General features: G+C 33.6%; 1 protein-coding gene across 1 annotated transcript in view; it reads left to right on the top strand.

Annotated features, from left to right (window-relative positions):
* Positions 1–631, top strand: part of LOC140327530 (maltase-glucoamylase-like) — a 78,442-nt gene that overhangs the window by 53,996 nt on the left and 23,815 nt on the right. Inside the window, 1 exon segment of the mRNA XM_072406921.1 lies at positions 74–211. Within this exon segment, the coding sequence (XP_072263022.1) occupies positions 74–211 (138 nt within the window).

Below are 631 nucleotides of genomic sequence, written 5' to 3'. Positions count from 1 at the left end.
ACATTTTTTTACATAAGATACATTTTTACATTTTTGATAAGAAAGGGACTTAATGTTCATGTCTTTTCTGTAGGTTGGTCATATCACAGACCTCAATCTGATGTTTGGAGAATCATATATTCTGGAGTTCAAAGATAGTGTGAAAATTGACTGCCATCCAGAAGAACATGCCACTCAAGAGGCTTGTGAAAAGCGTGGATGCATCTGGCAGGTATTTGTTTTATTTAGGAGTAGCCATGACGATAGTTGGTGAAGAAATGCATTTCCTTGTTTCTATATATTTTACTTTTAAACATAATATAATGTAGGAGAAATAGAGAGAGAGAAAGTTTGATCATTAATTAAACTCTATTTAGTAATTGGGTTTATTATTGTTATTTACTAAGTTATTTCAATTATTCCACCTGAAAATAGTCAAGGGGACATTCATTATTCATTTGAATATTATCACATTCAGAACATTCAAATTGGTAACCCTCAGCTTTAAGTTAACCAATTTTTACTTGTTAATTGGGGTTTCTGGTTACTCCAAATCCAACGGGGAACATACTTGTGAATTTCTGCCATCTGGTGTCCCCATGCACTATTTTGGGCAAAGCATGGCAATTCAGCATGAAAACAATGGGAAAGC

The sequence above is a fragment of the Pyxicephalus adspersus genome, chromosome 3, assembly GCF_032062135.1.
Source record: "Pyxicephalus adspersus chromosome 3, UCB_Pads_2.0, whole genome shotgun sequence".
Taxonomy (NCBI): domain Eukaryota; kingdom Metazoa; phylum Chordata; class Amphibia; order Anura; family Pyxicephalidae; genus Pyxicephalus; species Pyxicephalus adspersus.
This window is presented reverse-complemented; position numbering and strand designations above follow the sequence as displayed.